The 20,532-nt window shown below is 42.5% G+C and overlaps 1 protein-coding gene across 12 annotated transcripts in view; it reads left to right on the plus strand.

Annotated features, from left to right (window-relative positions):
- The window catches only part of LOC140731261 (dynamin-1), a 239,995-nt gene that overhangs the window by 186,229 nt on the left and 33,234 nt on the right, over positions 1 to 20,532 (plus strand). For all 12 annotated transcript variants that reach the window (XM_073052818.1, XM_073052819.1, XM_073052820.1 and 9 more), the window contains 2 exons: positions 7,056 to 7,165; positions 12,518 to 12,629. In XM_073052818.1, the coding sequence (XP_072908919.1) occupies positions 7,056 to 7,165; positions 12,518 to 12,629 (222 nt within the window). The remainder of the gene's footprint in view (positions 1 to 7,055; positions 7,166 to 12,517; positions 12,630 to 20,532) is intronic.

The following is a 20,532-nucleotide window of genomic DNA, read 5'->3' on the forward strand; positions in this document are numbered from 1 at the left end:
TTTCCCAGTATTACAGGCTAGAGCTAATGGCTGCAGGTGAAACAGGGGAGAGGTCAGAGTATAACTGCTTTCCAATTCAAAATAAGGTCACGGGAGCCTCTCCATCCACCCAAGCCTCGTTTTAAAGATATATCTTCAAATAGGTGACAGAATGGAGCAACTAATAAAATCACCAGCTCAGAGTGCCAGAGACCAGGATTCAATGCTGACCTCAGGTACTATAAGTGTGGAGTCTGCACATTCTCCCTGTGGCTGTATCGGTTTCCTCCCATTTCCTCCAACACCCCAAAGATACGTGGTAGATTAATTGGCCTTGTAAATTACCCATAGCGTATAGGTCTGTGGCAGAGCCTGGGAGGAGTTGGTGAGAGCGTGGGAAGTAAGTAAAATGAGGTGAAGGTAGGATTAGTGTAAATAAGTGATTAATGGTCACTGTGGAGCCATGGTCTGATCTCTATTCAGTCCAATACTTCAGTTCTACATGTCCAGACCCCCGGAGTGAGGCTTGAACCATAACCTTCTATCTTGAAAGTGAGAGTATTCCCCACCCTAAAGTGGCTGATAATTCACCCGATGAGAGTCATTTGTGCTGGACTTCTCTATAATGACTAACTCCTAAACAAGGCCTTGAATGCCACTGGCCTTTTCTACTGCAGAGTAGGATCGTGCAGCTAAATGGGTTTAATAGTGTAATGGTTGTGTGGGGAGTAGTGATCTACCCATTTGGATTTTTAAACCAGAGCATGTGAGAGCCAATTTCCCGCAACAATTTAAAGCTCTGAATTCAGTCAAAAAAGAATCAGGAAGTAATGGTATCAGCTGTAGAACAGTTGTGAAATTAGAGCTAATTTACTGATCTCATGTAGAGAATCTGCAGTCTCTACCCAGCCTGGTCTATCTATAACTCTAGCCCCACACTTAGTAAATAACTTACTTGTATCAAACTGGGCAATCATTTTCTAAGAACAACAGGAATTGGACTTAAATGCCACGTTGCCAATGACACCCTCTCTCTGAGGATAAGTTGAAGATTTTAATGGAAGTCATCTTGAAGAAAGTTGAGAGTTCATCAAAAATGCATCAATCCTTCTGCATCAATGCATTAATTCAAGTTTAAAGTAAATTTATTATCAAAGTATATATATGTCACCATGTACAACCCTGAGATTATTTTCTTGTGGGCATACTCAATAAATCCATAGAAGAATAATAACCATAATACAATCAATGAAAGACTGCACCAACCAACGTGCAAAAGACAACAAACTGTGCAAATACAAAAAGAAAGAAATAATAATAATAAATAAATAAACAATAAATCTCAAGACTATGAGGTGAAGAGCCCTTGAAAATGAGTCTATAGGTTGTGGGGCAAGTGAAGTTGAGTGAAGTTATCCCCTTTGGTTCAAGAGCCTGATGGTTGAGGAGTGACAACTGTTCCTCAGCCTAGTGGTGTGAGTTCAGAGGCTCCTGTACCTTTTTCCTGATGGCAACAGTGAGGAGAGTGTGGCCTGGGTGATGGGGATCCCTGATGTTGGGTGCTGCTTTCCTACAACAACGCAGCGTGTTGATGTATTCTATGGTGGGGAGGGCTCTATCTGATGGCCCGTAATGGGGAGGGCTTGTAATGGCCTGTAATGGGGAGGGCTTTGTCCCTGACGTATTGGGCTGTCTCCACTACTTTCTGTGGCCTCTTGCATTCCTGTGCATTGGAATTGCTGTTCCAGGCCATGATACAACTGGAAGGATATTAATAAGTTTGAAAGAGTACAGAGAAGGTTTACAAGGATGTTGCCGGGAATTGAGAAACTGAGTTACAGAGGAAGGTTGAATAGGTTAGGACTTTATTCCCTGGAGCGTAGAAGAATGAGGGGAGATTTGATAGAGGTGTATAAAATTATGTTGGGTATAGATAGAGTGAATGCAAGCAGGTTTTTTCCACTGAGGCTAGCAGAGAAAAAAAACCAGAGGACATGGGTTAAGGGTGAAGGGGGAAAAGTTTAAAGGGAACATTAGGGGGGGGGTCTTCTTCACACAGACAGTGGTGGGAGTGTGGAATAAGCTGCCAGATGAAGTAAATGCGGGCTCACTTATAACATTTAAGAAAAACTTGGACAGGTACATGGATGAGAGGGGTATGGAGGGATAAGGTCCAGGTGCAGGTCAGTGGGATTAGGCAGAAAACTGGTTCAGCACAGCCAAGAAGGGCTGAAGGGCCTGTCTCTGTGCTGTAATGTTCTATGGTTCTCTGTATCTGCCGGGGTTTGTTACGGTATTTGGTAACATTCCTAATCTCCTGTTCAAAGCCAATGTGGTCAACTTTAAGATATATTGCATGTGCTTTCCACTTGCCATGTTGGCCTTAAAAATCTGAATTACAGCTGAGAAATGGACTGATTCAAGATTTATTGTTCTAGCATCTGTTCTGCTAGCTCATAGAGAAATCTCATTTAGCTCTGCTGCCTCAAGGGTACCAGTTAATGTTATGAAGTATGTCTGATTTCCTTTATGGGAGCGGTAGAACTCCCTCTGCTACCTGACAGCACCAGGACAACTATCTTTTAAAATTAAACATGTAGGGCCTGTGAGGGATGAGCAAATGTTCTTATCTGGTGCTGTGGCATCATGCATTGAGGGGCACACCAGTGATATCACTTGCTAAGCATGTCAGCCATTTGCATAGAAAAGCACAGCATGATTGTCAGGAGCATTGACCATTTTCCACCAGAATAACTACTTTTAAAAGAAAAGATGCTTAGTATGATGCAGAGTTGAAACTTTTCTAGTAAGGCAGTTAGTGGGATGTGTGTCCGATCTCCCAGAATGTAGTGCACCTCATGCCACAGATGGGGTCTTTCTCTGCTGCTATGAATTATGGGTGCTGCAGACCTCAGTGGCTGCCTCGTCTGAGCGGCCACTCTGGTGCAAGGCAGATCCCATGGCTTTAAGCAGCTAACCTGGATCTTTAAGAACAGTATTATACTGCTGACACTCCGGCTATTCGTCTGTCCATGACAAAATCACCCCAGAGTCCTCCTGTCAAGGATGTGATAGCCATGTTGCAGAACTGTCCATCCAAAAGAGCCTTAATGTACTGATCTAGAGTGTGATCACAAAGTTCACTGCAGATGCTGTGGTCAGATCAAGACGTACAAAACAGCTGGATGAGCTCAGCAGGTCGGGCAGCATCTGTTGAAAGAAGCAGTCAACGTTTTGAGTCGAGACCCTTCTGTTAGGCCTGTGGCTACAGCTGGTTGGTATGGCTTGGACTGACCTGCTTCCAGTAGTTTGTGTTGACCATTAGTGAGACAAGTTATGTTTTTTAGATTTGAGACATTCTTAATTACTTAAATTTAAATTAAACAGCTGCCATGGTGGGATTTAAACTCCTCTTTCTGGGTCAATCATCCAGAGCTCTGGCTACTGGTTCAGAAACTTAATCATTGCAACACAATATGGTTTTATACTCAGTGCCCATTCTAGTTATTTTTCTCAACAAATGCTGCTGCAAGGTTTCACTGTTGTTTGTGGAAGCTCTCTGCGCACAAGCTAACTCTCACTCTTGCCTCAGAATTACCAGCAATGCACAGCTAGAAAGGATTTCATAAAAGGGTGCAGGAGAGATTCAGGAGAATGTTACCAAGACAAAAGAGCCTGGGTTGTAGAGAGGATGGATGGACTAGGGCTTTCTTGTCTGCACTGTGACCTTACCGAGGTTTATAAATTCAGGAAGGTGTAGAATGGTCAAAGTGTTTTTCACTGGGTAGGGGAGTCTAAAACCAGAGTGTATAATTTTAAGGTGAAAGGGGAAAGATTTAAAGGGTACCTGAGGGTCAACTTTCACACAGAGAATGATAGGTATACAGAGCAAACTGCCAAAGGAAATTGTAGAGATTCAAGTTGTTCAATGTCATTTCCTATACACAAGTGTAAAGAGAAAGAAATTGTTTCTCTGAATCTGATGCAGCTCAGAAAACACAAACTATAAAGAACACAATAATAATAATAAACATACAATAAATATAAATGCATATTGATTGTCCATCTGTAAACTGATGCTGGGCTGTACATAAGGGAACTGACAGGAAATAATAAGGTAGTGATGGAGTTAGTAGGTGGAGGTGTTGCTCAGCCTAACTGCTTGGGGAAAGTAACTGGTTTTGAGTCTGGTTGTCCTGGTGCAGATGTTGCATAGCCTTCTCCCTGTTGGGAGTGGGACAAACAGCCCATGAGCAGGGTGGGTGGGATCCTTCATGATGCTTCTAGTCCATTTCTGGCACCTTTCTGTTTGTATGCCCTTGAGAGTTGGTAGGCTGGTGCCAGTGATGCATGGGAAAGTTTGACTACCCATTGCAGAGCTTCTGCACCACAAGTCAGTTTCTGCACCTAGCAGTGATGCATCTTGTTAGGAAGCTCTTTACTGGGCATCCGTAGAGTGCCGTCGGAATGAATGTGCAAAGTCTCCGTAGAAAGTAGAGGCGTTGCTGAGCTTTCTTGACGGTATAGGATGTGTTCTGGGATTGAGAGTTTGTTATGATGTGCACTTCCAGGAGTTTGAAACTGCAGTTTTCAGTCTGTGCAGCCAAAGTAAAGAGGGGTGTGGGTGGTACGAGTTCTGCTGAAGTCTTCAAGGAGAGGTGACCATAATTACAGCATTTAAACGATGTTTAGACAGGTAGGGTTTAAAGGGATATGGACTGAGCACTGACAAATGGGACAAGTTTGACTTGGTCAACATGGATGAGTTGGGCTGAAGATCCTGTGTTGATGCTGTGAAACGCCTTGTTTCCTCAGGGACTAGACATCTCAGATGTTTACTGGCTCTGAGGAGTTTGAAGATGTGGGAGGCATTCACTGCCCTTCGTTTCCTAATTGCTTTAAACTTAAAGATGTCTTACGGTTTGGGTTTTGGCTTCATATTTAGGCTTATAATGAAATAAATTATAAATGTTAACCTTCCCTCAGAATCCTGCCCTCTACCTATGTTTGGTTTATTGAGTCTTTGTAAGACCATAAGACGTAGGAGCAAGATTAGACCACTCAGCCCTTCCCCTCAGCCCCATCCTCCTGCTTTCTCCCTGTACCCTTCAACACCCTGACTAACCAAGAACCTTGCAAACTCTACTTTAAATATACTCAATGACTTGGGTTCCACAGCTGTCAATGCAATGAATTCCACAGGTTTTTGTCTAAAGAAATTCCTTCTTATCTCTATTCTGAGGCTGTATTTTCTGATTCTAGGCTCACCCTGTACAAGAAGCATCCTCTCAGCATCTACTCTGTCTAGGCCTTTCAATATTTGCTAGGTTTCAATGAGATTCCCCCCTCATTCTTCTGAACTTCAGTGAATACAGGCCCAGGGCGATTGAACACTCCTCATACATTAACCCTTTCATTCCTGGGATCATTCTCATGAACTTCCTCTGGACCCTCTCCAATGCCAGCACATCTTTTCATAGATCATCATCATCATCGTTATGTGCTGTGTCGAATGATGTGGGCAATCATGGTCCATGCCCATGAATGTATTGGCAAATTTTTCTACAGAAGTGGTTTGACATTGCGGCAGTGTCTTTACAGGATGTATAGCCCTAGCCCTTGTTAATGTTCTTCAAAAAAAATTCCCCCGCCCCTTCCTCTATTCCCCATTCTGAGCTTTCACCTCTTCTCACTTACTTATCACTACCTCACCTATCAGCCAATCTTCTACCATGCTAGTATCTTTCTTGTAACATCATGGGCTTTTATCTTGTTAAGCAGCCTCATGTGCGGCACCTTATCAAAGGCCTTCTGAAAATCCAAGTGAACAACATCCACTGACTGCCCTTTGTCTATCCTGCCTGTTATTTCCTCAAAGAATTCCAACAGATTTGTCAGGCAAGTTTTCCCCTTAAGAAACCCATGTTGACTTTGGCCTACTTTATCATGTGCCTCCTAGTATCCCAAAACCTCATCCTTAATAATGGACCCTAATATCTGCCCAACCACTGAAGTCAGGCTAACTGGTCTATAATTTCCTTTCTTCTGCCTCCCTCACTTCTTAAACAATGGAGTGACATTTGCAAATTTCCAGTCCTCTGGAACCATTCAAAAATCTAGTAATTTTTGAAAGATTATTACTAATACCTCCACAATCTTTTCAGCTACCTACTTCAGAACCCTGTGATGCAGTCCATCTGGTTAAGTTGACTTATCTACCTTCAGACTTTTCGGTTCCCAAGCACTTTCTCCTTAGTAATAGCAACTACATTCACTTCTGCCCCTTGACCCACTTGAATTTCTGGCATACCGATAGTGTCTTTCACAGCAAAGACTGACGCAAAGTGCTTATTAAGTTCATTTGCTTTTTTTTCCCCCCATCACTACTTCTCCACGTCTTTTTCCAGCACTCCAATATACACTCTCATTTCTCTTTTACTCTTTATATTTCCAAAAAAACTTCTGGTATTCTCTTTGATATTTTTGGCCAGCATACATCCATCTTTTCTCTCCTTATTGTTTTTCTAGTTGCTTTCTGTTAGTATTTAAAAGCTTCCTAATCCTCTAATTTCCTAGTATTTTTTGATATATGCCCTCTCTTTTGCTTTTATGCTGTCTTTGACTTCCTTTTTTCCCTTTGGTTGCCTCATCCTCCCTTAGTGTCCCCTTCCAAACAACTTTGACCAGCTCTTGTTCACACCTCTGTAAATCCTCAGTAATACTGATACATCTGACTTCAGCTTCTCCCTCTCAAACTGCAGGATGAATTCTATCATATTCTGATCACTGTCTCCTAAGGGTTCCTCTACCTTAAGTTCCTTAATCAAATATAATTCATTACACAACACCCATTCCAGAACTGTCTTTCCCCTCGTGGACTCGACCACAAACTGCTCGAAAAAGCCGACCTATAGGCTTTCTATAAAATGTTTGTTGTAATGTTATAAGGATAATGAGCAAGAGTTTGATGTTCATGATTTGTGTGTGCCATTAGAACAAGATATTACTTCTTCAGCCCTCTCCATCCTGGGAGCACAGGGAAAGATGATTTATTGCTCAACATTACTGTCTTGCAGGAGAAAGAGAAGAAATACATGTTGCCTCTCGATAACCTGAAGCTGCGTGACATAGAGAAAGGGTTTATGTCCAGCAAGCACATATTTGCTCTCTTCAACACAGAACAGAGGTGAGTCCATCTTCATGTTGCTCTGTCTGATCAAAGTTACTTGTATGATAGGGAAGGGTAGGAGGGTATGAGTAAAGAAAAGGTGTTCCATCCAAAACAGTGAACAATTGTCTCACAGATAAACCCACTCATAGAACCATAGAACATTACAGCACAGAAACAGGCCTTTTGGCCCTTCTTGGCTGTGCCAAACCCTTTTTCAGCCTAGTCCCACTGACCTGCACCTAGACCATATTCCTCCATACCCCTCTCATCTATGTACCTGTCCAAGTTTTTCTTCAATGTTATAAGTGAGCCTGCGTTCACCGCTTCATCTGGCAGCTCATTCCACACTCCCACTACTCTCTGTGTGAAGAAGCCCCCCACCCTAATGTTCCCTTTAAACTTTTCCCTTTTCACCCTTAACCCATGTCCTCTGTTTTTTTTCTCCCCTAGCCTCAGTGGAAAAAGCCTGCTTGCGTTCACTCTATCTATACCCAACGTAATTTTATACACATCTATCAAATCTCCCCTCATTCTTCTATGCTCCAGGGAATAAAGTCCTAACCTATTCAACCTTTCTCTGTAACTCAGTTTCTCAAGTCCCGGCAACATCCTTGTAAACCTTCTCTGCACTCTTTCAACCTTATTAATATCCTTCATAATAAGCAATTCTGCTTAATTGCCATTTTATATTTGGGAATTAATTTTTACTTGTAGTAACGCTGGCGTCATTTTTAATATTACCGATTGCAAATGAAAGATCTTGACAGGATGGTCACTGTTTAAGGTTGAAAACCTCCTATCACTCCTTAAGAATGTAGATGTTGCAAGATGTCTTGAATGTGGTTTATTTGTGTTATTCCCAAGTTAACCTTTATGTTGAAGCTAATAGCACTGCAATATCTTGGAGCCTCCTACCATATTACTAATGGTGAAAAATCCCAATTTGGAAACAGGTTAGATTAATGATAAATCTGTTACAATCACTCTGCTGGTTTTGGTAGTCACCATTTGATTTGGATTCAGAACCTATAATTGCTCTGTGTCAGCTCGGACGTCAAGTGACTTGCATGGGTTAAGTGTGAATAAGCTTCCACCCAGCCTCACTGACAATAAATGTTCATGGTGTTCCCTCTAATTTTTTTACAGCTGCACTGACCAACCGTTGCTCTGAACAGGAAATTTTTATGCAGCCTGAGAAGTGCGTGGCACTTCAATTGTGTTTTTTTTTTGTAATATGCATACTATGAATATTTAGAAAGAAAACTGAACAATCACATACTTCTGATTTTATTTATTAATTGAAGGATATAAAGAAATACAATATAACAAAGAAAATCTTTAACATTTCATAATCTTTTACTAGTTGTGTCCAGCTCCATTTGTGTGGCAACAAAGGCTATGTGCGTGGAAGCATTTGAGTTACTGCGTGGCTGTGCACCCGTGCAGCTTGGGAGGAACAGTGGACTGAACATTCAACAAAGACAGACATTGATGGTGACACTCACCACTGCCTTCAGTGTGCCAGTGTGGGATCTGACTATTTGAGAGAAAGGGTATTTGAAGACAAAACAAATGGTATATTAGGTTACAGTAATCTCTGATCTCTGGAAAGCTACCAAGACTTGGACTACCTTGAGCAGGCACCTGAAGGCACTGGAGAGAGATAACCGACATTATCTCCATGGAGCATTCCAAATTCTCTGGCAGGATAAATGAACTACTGTCAGAGTGTTCACCAGGGCAATGTCCCCAACACTGAGAGCTTGATTTCACCTAGTCGGCTCCACAATGCAGGCCATGTCATTCACCTGCTTGGCACCAGACTGCCGAATCAGGCACTCTGTTCCAAGCTCTATCACAAGAAGTGTGGATTGAGGTAGAGATTCAAGGAGGTGCATAAAACCTGCTTGAAGTAAATGTCATGTTTTGACAATTCCTGGGAATCCCTAACTTAAGATCAGTGAAATTGAAGCAGTATTTCATTATGTACAAAGTGTTCACTTACGTACATCAAAAGGACCCTTTCATCTGATAGGAGGAAGGGATTTGCAACACGCCTAATAAGTTTGACAACTATCCACATGAGAGGATGTTAGTTGAGCTCAAAAAGCTGGAGATACTGGGCAAAAAGTGGGTGGCAGTTAAACTGAAATAAAATAGTCAGTAGAAGGCAGGACATGCTCACTTCTTATTACTACCACCAGAGAGGAGGTACAGGAGCCTGAACACACACTCAATGTTTTAGGAACAGCTTCTTCCCCTCTGCCATCAGACTCTGAACCAACCCTTGAACACTACCTCACTATTTTCACTCTATCTTTGCACTACATATTTAGTTTAATTTTAAATATATAGTTATTGTAATTTATAGTTTCTGTGTATTGCACTGTGCTGCAGCCACAAAACAACACATTTCACAACATACTGTATGTCAGTGATACTAAACCCAATTCTGATTTAGGATGACACTAAAAAGCTCAGGAGCTCACAGAAGCCCCTTTGGGTGTCAAGAGGTGCATGCCATTTCACAAATGTCCTATTCTCTTGACCCCCTCAGCCACCTCCTGCCCCACCTGCGGAAGAGTCTGTGGTTGCCACATCAACCTCATTGGTTGCCACACAGGCAGAGTGGAAGCAACACTTCCTTGATTCCAAGGGACCGGCCAAGAAGGAAAAGAAAGCAGTTCCAGTACTAATGCCAGGGCACTACCAACACTTCCCAACTCTTCTACCCTGACTCAACTTCTTGGAGTTGCTGGATTGGAAGATTGTCTGACCTTGTTACGTGAAGCCTTATGGCTTAACTCTTCCTGCTATTTGATCTTAAGAACATCACACCATCTTAAAAGTTTCTTCCCCTGGGCAATTAATCTGATCAAGTCAAATGGATAGATAGTTAGCCCTTCACCTCCCTCCCCATCTACTACCTCAGTCACTGCACCGTAAACACTTTAACCACTTTTTATAATGCTGCTTACGTTGTAAATACATGATGATTTTATGTATTAATGCGGATCTTATGCTATATCTGTACTTCTAACTCAATTTTTATATAATTATTTATTCTGCGTAATTGTGTAACGTTTTGTTGCATGTAATGTCAAGACACCACAGCAATTACCCAATATATGTAAATTTATACGGTGAATAAACTTGATCCTTGATCTTTGATTAAGGGATATGGGATGAGAAGAGGAGAGTGTCATTGAGATATGTTACCTCTGAGTTTGAATCAGGCAACAGGACTGAGGAGGTCCATTCCTGATCTCTCTCTTCTACCAACTGCTTTATTTCAATCAGACAACAGCTTAGCTGCAACCATTTTTTGCCCAGAAACTCCACCATTTTTAGCTCACCTAATAATCTCCCTCCTGGAAAGTTGTCAAGTACTTTTTAGGCATGTTGCAAATCCCTTCCTCCCATCAGAGGAAGAGTAATTTTGACATACGTAAGTTAACCCTGTGTACATTATGAAAGAAAGAAAGGTTTGATGGATCCAAGCCAAGGCCTGGAGCTTAATCAGATTACTAATTATCAAGAACTGTGAGAGCAGAGCTAACAGTTCTCGAAAGATAGTGGTTAAAATACTGATCAGTCCTCCAAAGACCAAATGATGAAATTCAAATCTCATTATCAGCACTGGGGAATTCAAAGGCATTACTTTGGAATTTGAAAAAAGTACCGTAGTTTCAATAATGGTGATGATGAATTGATATCAAAGTTCAAAACCTCCAACTTAAAGGTTGTGTTAAAACAATTATGCCTCCTCGACTCCAACATCTTTCCAAACTTCCGAAGTCTTTGATTTCTTTGCCACTGTTACTTGGTTTAACTCACTGTCTAGGTATCTCTATTAAATACATCCTCACAGTCCTTTCCTTTTTGACCAATGATCTACAATTGTATTTATGATCTAGATGTGATTTATGATGTAAAGTTACAGCTATATGACTGTAATTGTCCTCTGGGGCAAACTCTGAAGCCTTTCAGTCAAGGGCAATTAGCAATGGACAATAAATACTAGTCTTGCTGGTACCACCTACACCTTAATAGTAGTTTAAACAACATGCCTTATCCAGTCTATCACCTTTCCAAGCCCTTCACAGCCATCCCTAAGCCACATAATGTGGGTTTTGATAACATAATAGCTTTCCAAAGTATTTTGTTTCATTACCACTGTTAATGTATTTCTATTTCTACCAGATATCGCTATAATAATTTATAACTTTTTGAGAGAAGTAGCTGAGATGTTGAGGCCTTTCTATTCACCTCTCCTATCCTTTGGCCCTGCCTTACGCAGCGGTCAATGGCAGCAATCAGAAGGTCGGGGTTCAATTCCTGCTGCTGTCTATAAAGATGTTGTACGTTCTTCCCCGAGACCACATCAGCTTCCTCTGGCTGCTCCAGTTTCCTCTCGTATTCCAGAAGCAAATCTGGGTTTGGGTTACTCAGTTGTGGGCTTGCTATGTTGGCACAGGAAGCATGGCGACGCTTGCGGGCTGCCTGCAGTGCGTAGCAAATAAAAACACAAACGATGCATTTCGCTGTGTACTTCGATGTTCCGATGTGCATTTGACAAACAAAGCTAATCTAATCTAGAATTTAGATATTAGCACAGCTCCAGGATGCTTGGGGTGTTGCTTAGGTGGACTTGAGTTGGTTTGAAAGGAGTCTTGGTTTTGCCCTCTATTTACAAGACCATCCTGGTTTTCTGATCGACATCATTTTCCTTTAACTCTTCTGCCCAGGTGCGCATTCTGAGTTCCTTACTTGACACCAGAATCAGGTTTAATATCAATGGCATATGCTGTGAAATTTGTTGTTTTGTGGCAACAGTGCATTGCAATACATAATAATAAAAGCTATAAATTACAATAAGTATATATAAAAAAGAAAATGAAATTAAATAAGTCATGCAAAAAGAGAGCGTTCATGGGTTCATTGTCCATTCAGAAATCTGATGGCAGAGGGGGAGAAGCAGTTCCTGAGACACTGAGTGTGCGTCTTCAGGCTCCTGTACGTCCTCCTTGATGGTAACAATGAGAAGAGAGCAGCTCCTCGCTGATGGGGGTCATTAACGACAGATGCCGCCTTTTGAAGGTGACCTGGATGCTGGGGTGGCTAGTACCCATGATGGAGCTGGCTGAGTTTACAACTTACTGCAGCTTTTTCTGATCCTGTGCAGTGGCCCCTCCATACCATTAATGACGACAGCCGCAACTCCCTCAGTGATCACAGACAGCAAGCCAACCCCCCCCTCACCACACACACACCTCCACGCTCCTAATAGCGTTTTAGCATTTTAGTTTACTACTCGCAGTCTTCCCAATTTGAAGCTTTTCCATCCACTCCTTTTCTTTCTGACAGAAATGTTTACAAGGATTACCGGCAGCTGGAGCTGGCTTGTGAAACCCAGGAGGAGGTGGATAGCTGGAAGGCTTCATTCCTTCGAGCTGGTGTCTATCCTGAAAGAGTCGGGGTATGTATCCTGAGATACACATACGTGTGCACCCATGTGCATGTGCTTGCATGTCTTTTTCAAAATACATACGTTAGATATAATGTGCAGGCAAAACATATTTGTTGTACATTTGCATGCACTTATATGTCTTTAAATATATATTTGCAAATGCAAATTTTTTATATTCTTATAATGTTACATATATCCTTTATGTGTCTACATGTGTTTTATTATCAGTCTTAATAAAATAGATCTAAGCATGTCAGAGTCTCCTTAAAAAGCCATTGACAAGAAAATAGGTTTCACTCATTTCTTACATGAATGGGTTCTGTGTTTTGCCCTGACGCCAATTTCGAATTCACCAAAGTAATTGCTAAACTGGAATTAGAACTGCCTCACTTTAAGGAATTACTTTTGTGGTTTCTCCAGCTTACTAGAAATAGGACCTGGTATATTTTTTTCACTTTGTGGGATGCTGGTGGGGCTAACATTTTCTGTCCCTTAATAAATGCTGAGTGTGAAAATGAATGGATTACTGAGAAATAAGGTGGGGAATAGGATTGGTGGGATTACTCTGAAAGCTGGCACACACTCAATGGGCCAAATGAACTCCTTTTATGTTGTAAGGAAATTTGTAATTGGTCCTGAGAAGATGGTTCTGGACCACCTTCCTGATCTGCTGGTGAAAGTGCTCCCTTAAGGTTGTTGGAGGGGTAGTTCTGGATTTAGACCCAGCAATGAGGCAGGAACAACAAGTTAGAATGATGTACCTCCGGGACCTGTGGACAATACTGTTCCCATGAGGCTCTGCCTCTTGTCTCCCTTGGTGACCAAGGTCATGAGTTCAGAAGGTGCTGTCAGAGTCAGGTACATGGGTGACTCCTGTATATTTTCTAGATCCCACACCCTGCGGTCACTGTTCATTATTCATGCAGGGAAGAATATTTAGAGTGGTGAAAACCAAGAGGGCTGGATTGGGTCAAGTTATTGAAGGTATCCAGGCAAGTGGAGGGTATTAGCTACCTTACACTCCAGGCAGACACTGAGTTTTGGGGTCCAGGATGCCTAGCCTCTGTCCTGTTTTCAGAACCATGGTACTTATGCTGACACTCCTGTTGGATTTACAGCCAATGGTGACCCCAGGACATTTGAGAGTGGGGGAACATGTTAACAGTGATGTTTTTGAATGTCCTGAGGAGGTAGTTGGGCTACCGCAGCAGAAGACCACACTGGTTTCCACTCCATTACCTAATAAAATGGCCACTGAGTGTACGTTTGTGATCTTCTGCTCCCGTAGCCCATCCACTTCAAGATTCGACTTGTTGAGTCTTTGGGGGTGCTGTTGTAACACATGGTTATTTGAGATGCGGTCGCCTTTCTGTCAATTTGAACCAGTTTGGCCATTTTTCTCAGGCCTCTCTCATTCACAAGGTAGTTTTGCCCATGGAACTGGGTGTTTCTCATTCTCGCACCAATCTCTGTAAACTCCAGAGACTGTTGTGCATGAAAATCCCAGGAGATCAGCAGTTTCTGAGATATGCAAACCACCCCATCTGGTGCCAACAATTGTTCCATGGTCAAAGTAACTTAGATCACATTTCTCCCCCATTCTGGTGTTTGGTCTGAGCAACTACTGCACCTGTTGACAGTGCCTGCATGCTTTTATGCATCGACTTGCTGCTACATGATTGGCGGATTAGATATTTCCATTAACGAGCAGGAGTTTACCTAACACAGTGGCCACTGATTGTAGGTCAGCACAGCGCCATGGGCCAAATGGCCTGTGCTGTTCTATGTCCTATGTTCTAACTGTGAGTGAACGGTGAAGGGTGCAAGTCGTAAGCTTTTAGTCCCATTTCATGTTTGGGAAGTCTGAAACACGCACCAGGTATGTTGATGACATCGTTGCATGGTTCAATTACAGCAAGGAAATTTCGCCCACACAATGGTGAATCACGACAAGAAGTGCCAGGTGGGATAAGTGCCAACATTTTAAAATATTTACACACAGAAAACAGCCACAAATAATATTTTCCTAATGGAACTTCTAAGCTGCTGTCATTAAAGTTGTTTCTAGAGGTCTGCAGGACTTGAAATAAAATGTTGTTCTAATTTTAGGGAGTTGCCTGTTTCTGTGAACTGGACCTTCTCCCACTGTTAACACATTATTCAGTGCAGTGGAGAGATGCTGCTGCCTTTAGTTGAAACAATGAACTGTACAGGACTCAGATGAATTTGCTTCTCTGCCTGGTAGGAATCAAGGGGGAATTTTCTGGCCGGTTATCGGAGACTAATGGTGTTCTGTAGGGGTCAGTGTTGGGTCCGCTACTTGTGATGTTATTTGTCAGTGATTTGGATGATGGAATTCATAGCTCTGTGGCCATATTTGCAGATGATGCAAAGATAAGAGGAGGGGTCGGCAGTTTTGAGGAAGTAGGAAGCCTGCAGAAGGACTTGGACATATTAGGAGAATGGACAAGGAAGTGGCAGATGAAATACAGTGAAGGGAAGCGTTTGGTCTTGCATGTTAGTAGAAGAAATAAAGGCATAGACTACTATCTAAATGCGAAGCGAATTCAGAAATCAGAGGTTCAAAGGATCTTAGGATCCTGGTGTAGGATTTCCTCAAGGTAAATTTGAAGGCTGAGTCATTAACAAGAAAAGCAAATGCAATGATAACATTCATTTTGAGAGGACTGGAATATAAAAGCAAGGATGTAATGCTGAGACTTTATAAGGCATTTGTCAGACACACTTGGAGTATTGTGATCTGTTTTGGGCTCCATGTCTAAGAAAGGATGTGCTGGCATTGGAGAGAGTCCAGAGCAGGTTTACAGGACTGATTCCATGAATGAGCAGCTTTAATGGATGAGGAGTATTTTTGGCCTTGGGCCTGCACTCACTAGAGTTAGAAGGGTGAGAGGGGCACCTCATTGAAAACTATCAAATATTGAAAAGCATAGATAGAGTGGATGTGGAGAGGACATTTTCAGTAGTGGGAGAGTCCAGGGCTAGGAAACATAGCCTCAGAATACAAGGACATCCCTGTAGAACAGAGATGAGGAGGAATTTCTTTAGTCAGCGACTGGTGAATCTATGGAACTCATTACCACAGATGGCTGTGGAGGGTAAGTTATTGCGTATATTTACACGTTCTTGGTTCTTGATGAGTTAGGAGATCAAAGGTTACAGGGAGAAAGCAGGAGAATGGGGTTGAGAGGGAAAATAAATCAGCCATGATAGAATAGTGGAGCAGGCTCGATGAGTTAAATAACCTCATACTGCTCCAGCATCTTCTGGTCCTATGGTCTAAAGTAGTGTGATTGCATCACCAGCTGGTGGCAACACTGATCACCCCGTGTCCGGACAGCTGGGAGGGAACTCTGAGCTCTGATGGATTATTTCACGTCCCCATCTTTTTTGCCTCTCTTTCCCTGAAGAACATGTTTAGCTGTGGAATAATGTGGCACCTAACTCAAGTGGTCCATTAAGTCAGCAGATTTTTTCAAAATCCCATCCACCTGACCAGTCGTGAAGTTCTGCTGATGTAACATCTGGTTCATATTTACGTTGGGTTAGTGGTGGAAGGGGGAAGCAGGGACTGAGATTGGGGTCGATTACAGGATCCTGCTTGTTTTAACTCTGCACACCTCTGGGACCTGAAACATAGGTGAGTACTTCCTGCACCAACTTCTAACAGCAGGCTTAGAGGAGGGATGGCAATTGGCTTGACACAATACCTTACTTATGAAAGCATCAGAGATTCTGCAGATGCGGGAAATCCAGAGTAACACACACAAAATGCTGGTGTGGAACTTAACAGGTCAGGCAAAATCTGTGGAGAGGAATAAAGAGTCGATGTTTTGGGCCCAGACCCTTCACCACCCTACTCCTCATCTTGCCTCCAACTTGTCCATTTAATCAAAAATAGCAGAACGAGCCAATGAGAAACTTTATAGAGAAAGAAAGTTCATGAAGGAAAAAGAAAGAACGGAATGCATTCTTCCTTAGGTTAAGGCAGGAGTTCCCAACCTTTTTTATGTTATGGACCCCTACCATTAACTGAGGGGTATGTGGATCCCAGGTTGGGAACCCCTGGTTTATGGGTTAGTCATAGCTCAATATTGTTTTGTATTGGTTTATTATTGTCACAGGGTTATCATATGAAGAACATTTGATGGCTCTGGGTCTGTACTTGCAGGAATTCAAAAGGGTGAGGGGTGACCTCATTGAAACCTTTCAAAGGCCTAGACAGAGTAGATGTGGAAAGATGTGGATAATCTGTGGGAGAGTTAAGGACAAGAGAGCACAGCCTCAGGATAGAGGGGCGCCCTTTCAGAACAGAGATGCAGAGACATTTCTTTAGCCAAAGGGTGGTGAATTTGTGGAATTTGTTGCCACATGCAGCTGTGGAGGCCAGGTCAATGGGTGTATTTAAGGCAGAGTTTGATAGGTTCTTGATTGGACATGGCATCAAAGGTTACTGGGAGAAGGCTGGGAACTGGGGTTGAGGAGGAGATATAAAAAAGGATCAGCCATGAATGAATGGCAAGCTAACTCGATGGGCCAGATGGCCTAATTCTCCTCCTATGTCTTATGGTCTTATGGTCAATTATAACAGTGCCAAAGAAGAATAGTTTGGGCTTCCTAAACGACTATCGCCCAGTAGCACTCACATCAACAGTGATGAAATGCTTTGAAAGGTTGGTTATGACTAGACTGAATTCCTGCCTCAGCAAGGACCTGGACCCATTACAATTTGCCTATCACCACAATAGATCAACGGCAGACGCAATCTCCATGGCTCTTCAAACGGCTTTAGACCACCTAGACAACACAAACCCTTGCATCAGGATGCTGTTCATCGACTATAGCTCAGCATTTAATACCATCATTCCCATAATTCTGATTGAGAAGTTGCATAACCTGGGCCTCTGTACCTCCCTCTGTAATTGGATCCTCGACTTCCTAACTGGAAGACCACAATTTGTGTGGATTGGTGACAACATATCCTCCTCGCTGACGATCAACATTGGCGCACCTCAGGGGTGTGTGCTTAGCCCACTGCTCTACTCTCTATATACACATGACTGTGTGGCTAGGCATAGCTCAAATACCATCTATAAATTTGCTCATAATACAGCCATTGTGGGTAGAATCTCAGGTGGCGTCAAGAGGGTGTACAGGAGTGAGATATGCCAACTAGTGGAATGATGCCACAGCAACAACCTGGTACAACATCAGTAAGGCGAAAGAGCTGATTGCGGACTTCAGGAAGGGTAAGATGAAGGAACACATACCAATCCTTATAGAGGGATTAGAAGTGGAGAGAGTGAGCAGCTTCAAGTTCCTGGGTGTCAAGATCTCTGAGGATCTAACCTGGTCCCAATACATTGATGAGTTTGAAGCGATTTGGCATGTCAACAAATACACTCAAAATCTATTATAGTTGTACCATGGAGAGCATTCTGACAGGCTGCATCACTGTCTGGTATGGAGGGACTACTGCACAGGACTGAAAGAAGCTGCAGAAGGTTGTAAATCTGGTCAGCTCCATCTTGGGTACTAGCCTACAAAGTATCCAGGACATCTTCAGGGAGCGGTGTCTCAGAAAGGCAACGTCCATTATTAAAGACCTCTAGCCCCCAGGGCATGCCCTTTTCTCACTATTACCATCAGGTAGGAGGTACAGAAGCCTGAAGGCACACACTCAGCGATTCAGGAACAGCTTCTTCCCCTCTAACATCCAATTCCTGAATGGATATTGAAGCATTGGACACTACCTCACTTTTTTAATATATTTCTGTTTTTGCACATTTTTAAATAATCTATTCAATATGTCTAATTGATTTACTTGTTTATTTATTGTTATGTTTTATTTTATTTATTATTTTTTTCTTTCTCGGCTAGATTATCTATTGCATTGAACTGCTGCTGCTAAATTAACATATTTCATGTCACATGTCGGTGATAATAAACCTGATTCTGATTCTTATGATACCAAGATACAGTGAAAAGCTTGTCTTGCATACTCTTCGTACAGATCAAATCATTACACAGTGTATTAAGCTAGAACAAGGTAAAACAATAACAATGTAGAATAAAGTGCAAAGGCTACTGAAAAAATGCTGCGCAGGTAAATGCTAAAGTGCAAGACCATAACGTGGTGGATTGTGAGTGCATCTTACTGTATAAGCGGTCTGACAGCAGTGAGGTAAAACCTGACATTGAGTCTGGTGGTTCATGTTTTCAGTCTTTTATAACTTCTGCCGGAGGGGAGGGTGTGGCAGAGAGAATACCTGGGGTGGCTGGGGTGTTTGATTATGTTGGCTGTTTTACTGAGGCAGCGAGTAGTACAAACGGAGTCCATAGAGGGGAGGCTGGCTTCTGTGATGTGCTGAGCTGCGTCCACAACTCTCTGCAGTTTCTTCCAGTCATGTGCAGAGCAGTTGCTAAGTCTTGTGGATACAAGTCTTGCATCTCTCTCAGGCTCTTGTAGGCTCAAGTCCCCGCTTCAGAGACCCGAAATCATAATTCAAGCTCTCATCGATGCCATGGGAGTTAGTGCCAGCATCTTCTTGCAGAGCCTTATAGGCCTTGTATGTCAAAAGGCTATTGAAGCCTGGTGCTGTCTTGGGTAAATGTAAAGGTTGCTATGGTATTATTTTATATATGAGGCATTTTGGCTAATATTTTATAATAATTTTATAATATAATAATAAATAATAAAATATACAAATAATAATTTTGGCCCTCTTTCAATATCAGTACAGTTGCCCACATAGAGTGAATAGTAGGAATCCTTGGCAGAGAGGTCGGTGACTGAGGGGCATGATTTATGTTAGTTAGTAGCAGGATTGGGTGGGGATTTTCCCGTCCAAGGGGGAGAGAACGTCTGGAACCTATGGCCTAACAGGGTTGGGAGGCACAAACTGTCATCACATTAATATGTACTGGGAATCGCTCAAGACTTGGAGTCTTTGGAAGTAGGATCAGGTCCATTGTAGATTCAGTGAGCCCAAAGGTGCCCTTCCGTGCTGGAGATTCTTCCACAGGGGGACTTTGTTCCCTATGTTGCATTGAACCCCGATCACCTGGTCATTGTCTCATTGTTGCTTGTGGGAGCTTGCTGTGCACAAATTAGCTGTCACATTCCTCAGTGTTTAGTTATAATCAGAAATGAGGGGCTTCAGGAGGTAAGGAAAGCCTGCATTTTAGGATTACAGAAGCCATTTTGTTAATACTTAATCATTATTGATGTGCTTATTGATTGGCAAGTCATTTGTTGGCAGAGAGAGTTGGGGGGGGGGGGGGGTTGGTGGAGTGGTCTGTTCCAGCTTCTAACTTGTTACTGTGTTGAGAGAGTGTTCAAAAATCCTCACACCTTGGGACCACTGCCAAAGTGTCCAGAGTGAAGGCAGGCCCCACTCAACAGGGAAATTATTTAGCATTAGTCAGACATGCAACCTCTGCCCAAAAATTTATATGGAGGTATTTGTATGTCAGGACCTCCCTCCACTTCACATCTTACCTCCCCTTCTCCCATCTTCCCACTGACCTTCCCTTCTCTTAATGTTAGATTATGCTGCTGATTGGAATCTGGCAGGGTCCCTGTGCTGAATGTTTTTGCCTGGGACTCTGTACAATAGGAAACTCTGTCATTCTTTCCATTGCTTCCATCTGGTCGACATCACTACTTCACTACAGCACAGCAGCATCTAGTAAACAACCATGGAAAGGGGCTGAGGTCACTGTTATTTTATTTTCTTTTAAAGCAAAACACAGAGACATACAAACAATAAAACACATAAACACTTTATATTGAACGTAAACATAAAACGCTGGAGACTCATTTCTGAGTTGCCTGCCTCTGAGGGAGTGTGACAGGGTGGGACCTGCTAGTTACTGTCAATAAGAAGTC

The sequence above is a fragment of the Hemitrygon akajei genome, chromosome 7 (assembly GCF_048418815.1).
Source record: "Hemitrygon akajei chromosome 7, sHemAka1.3, whole genome shotgun sequence".
Taxonomy (NCBI): Eukaryota; Metazoa; Chordata; class Chondrichthyes; order Myliobatiformes; family Dasyatidae; genus Hemitrygon; species Hemitrygon akajei.